The 3,522-nt window shown below is 39.3% G+C and overlaps 1 protein-coding gene across 1 annotated transcript; it reads right to left on the bottom strand.

The window, feature by feature from the left end:
* Positions 881-2,784, bottom strand: LOC18601199 (aspartic proteinase PCS1). Its single transcript, XM_007032056.2, has one exon. It carries the CDS (start codon positions 2,552-2,554, stop codon positions 1,214-1,216), a length of 1,341 nt encoding a protein of 446 aa, XP_007032118.2. The 5' UTR covers positions 2,555-2,784; the 3' UTR covers positions 881-1,213.

The raw sequence follows: 3,522 nt of genomic DNA on the forward strand, positions 1-3,522 counted from the left end.
CAGAAGAGGTTAAAAAAGTGAAAATAGTTTAACTAAAATTAATTAATCATGTGACGGTCGGGAGTAAGAGAGTAAGCAATGCCCAGTGCTGGCCAAGAGTCGGCGAAAGACTTGGGACAAGCTGTCGTCTACTTGGCAAGCGTCCAACTAAAACTGGGCCCCCCTTCTCTTTTCCTCGTAAAATCTTTGGGCTGTTGGCCGGGATTAATTATCTTACTTATATATGTATATACTTTGGAATTAATAATAAATTATATAAATACATGAAAAGTTAATGTTGAATTAAACCCCATTTTTATCTTCTTGTAATAATTAACATGCTAAATCATGTAAAAGGATAAGAGGGAGGGGGGTGAGAGTGATGGGAGTGGACTTTAAATAGTAGAAAGAGGAAAGATGTTTACAGTATTACGATGGAGTGCTCTCTTTCTATTTTAAGTGTTAGATAACATGATCTATCACATTGGTTGGAGAGCTGTCCATTTCTACCAATTCAACCAAGGAAAGTAGTTGAATTTCGTGATGACCATAACCAAAGCCCTTTGTTTTGTTATCATCATCGCTCTTGCCCAAATTTTAGGTTGTGTGGCTTATTATTGCCCCCTGAATCCAATCGTTTTCATTATCATATTTCCTTTTACTTTTTTTTTCATAGTAATTTCTTGATTTAAAAAGTCCGACATATCACTTTGGATGGTGAACGATTCTTTATTATTTAAAACTTATTTTAATATTAACCAAAAGTTATTGCAGTTCACATTTTCGGTGTTTTCTTCAAATTTTATTCAAAATTAATCGATTATATTTTTAATTTTCGATTGCATACATATTTAAACAAGGATCATGAATGTATTAAAAAGAAATACTAAGAGACAAAAAATTAATGGAGGAATCTCAACAAGATGCATAAAAGAAAACAATCAAGTTTGATAACACAATTTTTACATCCTCTTATATACACTCTAGTCTGACTTCTCATCGCTTCTCTACCACCATACAACAGTCCCCCCAAGTACATGCATGCTTAAAACCTCTCGGATGAACACGTGACACGTGGCATTTAGCTTCATATAGACCGTCCGATAGGATACGATCATTCGAGATGATCTACGCTGACACGCCCATCTTACTAAGTAGGCAAGGCAGCACAGCAGCCCCCATTCTCATGCACACAAAAGGGTGGTACCATTATATCTATAGCACCATAATGGCTCTATGCTGCTCTGCTGCAATCAGCCTTACCAAATCCCACTCTCCTATTCACCAGATCATATTCCACCCATAGATTTTGTTGATGAAAGTTTCCGATTATGTTGCTAGCAGCCCCAAGCATACTGGAGCGTCCGATCCCCAAGCAATGGACCCCACCCTCGACATCAGCCAGCACCCTCTCCTTCTCAACGGTGATCTCCACCCCTTTCTCAAACTCCAACACCATATCGCCTATCAACCGTCCGATCTCAATGGGGTTGCCATCAAAACACATGTCAGCTACTCCACCGTACACGTAACCCTTTTTAATCCTGGGACCTACCAGTCTCACCACCTCTTCCCTCACCTTGTTATAGGCGTCATCGACCAAGTAAGTAAACTCGGAACCCGAATCGATCATGGTTTGACCAGACCCGCCTGCGTCGGGTCGGAAAACGGATGTAGGAATTGGCAATTTTTTGGCTCCGATTCTTATCCCCTGCATCGGAAGAGTGTAAGCCAAAGGGTCCATATTCGGCCTGGCTCCACTTTCCGGGAAAATCATAAGGTTAACATACTGAAACCCGCGGGAACTCGGATTTTCACCGAGGTAAAACGACCCGGTGGGTGAAAACCCGGGTTGGGTCCGACGAGTAGGCACACAATAGGAAAATTTGGAAATTTTAGCTTGGGAAGCAAAAGACAACCGTCCGAGGTTCATTCCCAGAATACCCTTGTCTTCGCTTGTGTCCGTGGCACAACCAAGGATCAAAGGAGGGGTACTTTGGGAGCGGGAGAAGGTGAACTTTTCTCTGACCAGGTTGCCCTCCGCAAGTGTTCCATCGGCGTAGAAGTAAGAATAGTGGCATAAACGGTTCTGGTCGCAAGAAGTGGGGAGGGTGAAATCGGGAATTCGAGGCTTACAGAGAGGATGGGTACATGGCAAAACAGAGAAAGAAGAGGAAAGAGAAGGATCAAACGACGTCGGAGGAGGAGGCGGCTTCCGAGCAACCTTCTTGTGACACTGAATCCAGGAGAGTTGGCTCCCAGTGTCCAACACCATCTGCTGAGTCTGCGGCGGAGTGCCTATAGGGAGAGCCACGATCAGAGCCATGGAGTACTTGAACGTCGTCTTATAATTATAAGAAGATGGCCTTGGCTGAACCGTCGAGTTTGGCTTGGTTGAAACCAAAGAACGGTAGAGAGTTTGAACATTGTCACGAGAGAAACGGAGGGAAGTGAGAGGAAAAGAGAAGGAAATCGAGTTGTTCGGGTCTTGCGCTGCCTTTCCTTGTGTAGCGAGAGAGAGAAAACAGGTCGCCAGGAAGAAAAGAAGGGGGTGAGGCTTGAAGAGAAGAGCCATGGAGAGGCAAGAGAAAAGAAACTAGGGAAGAAGAGACAGGGTTTGAACGTTCATGGAGTTAGTGAGGCTGTGCAGTGTGCGGAAGAGAGGGTGGGGTTGTACTTGTATATATAGCAAAGGAGGAAAGAGAAGAAGAGTGATTTGAATGATAGGACGAAAAACATGAAGAAATCTACAGAAAAGCGGACGCGTTTTCTTACTTGGGCGGTTAGATCTTATGATGAATTTTAATTAAAATTGGTGGCCACCATTTTTACGATTTACTACTGTGATTCAATCTCTGCAAAACCAAAATATCTTTCACCTAAAATAATAAATTGTCCCTCCAAGGTACACAAGTTTGCAAATTTATTCCAACTTCCCTTCACCAATATTTATTTCTGTTCTTTGTTATTTTTGTCCTTTTTTTTTTACTGCATTTTTTTTAAACAAAAAGCACAAACCTATTTTGTACTAAAAAATTTACTAATTTTTACTATTGAAAAATAAAAATTAAGAATTTCAGTAAGGAAAAAAATAAAAAATATTGATTGTCAAAGATAGAAGGAGGACCAGCCTGATCAAGATTGACATATACTTTTAAAAATTGCATGAACTATTTTAAAAAATTTAAATATTTTTTATTTTTATTATATTTAATTAAATCCCTATATTTTTATTTTTATCAAATAAATATATTTTTTTAAAAGGTAACAATTTATTAAATAAGACAAGAGGAGAAGATCCCAGTGACGAAATCAAGATTTTAAGTTTGAGGGGATGATAATGAAAAATTTAATATTTAAGGAGATGGAAATTATAAAATTTTTTTAAAAAAAAGTAAAATTTTAAAATGTTAATATAAAATAAAATAATATTTGGAATTTTAGGGTGGGCGAGAGCCCTTACTAGCCCCCCACCCCCCGCCTCTATCTGTGCAAGTACAAACAAAAAGAGCTTTTGATTAGTTAAAAACATAAAATTAATTA

The sequence above is a fragment of the Theobroma cacao genome, chromosome 4, assembly GCF_000208745.1.
Source record: "Theobroma cacao cultivar B97-61/B2 chromosome 4, Criollo_cocoa_genome_V2, whole genome shotgun sequence".
Taxonomy (NCBI): domain Eukaryota; kingdom Viridiplantae; phylum Streptophyta; class Magnoliopsida; order Malvales; family Malvaceae; genus Theobroma; species Theobroma cacao.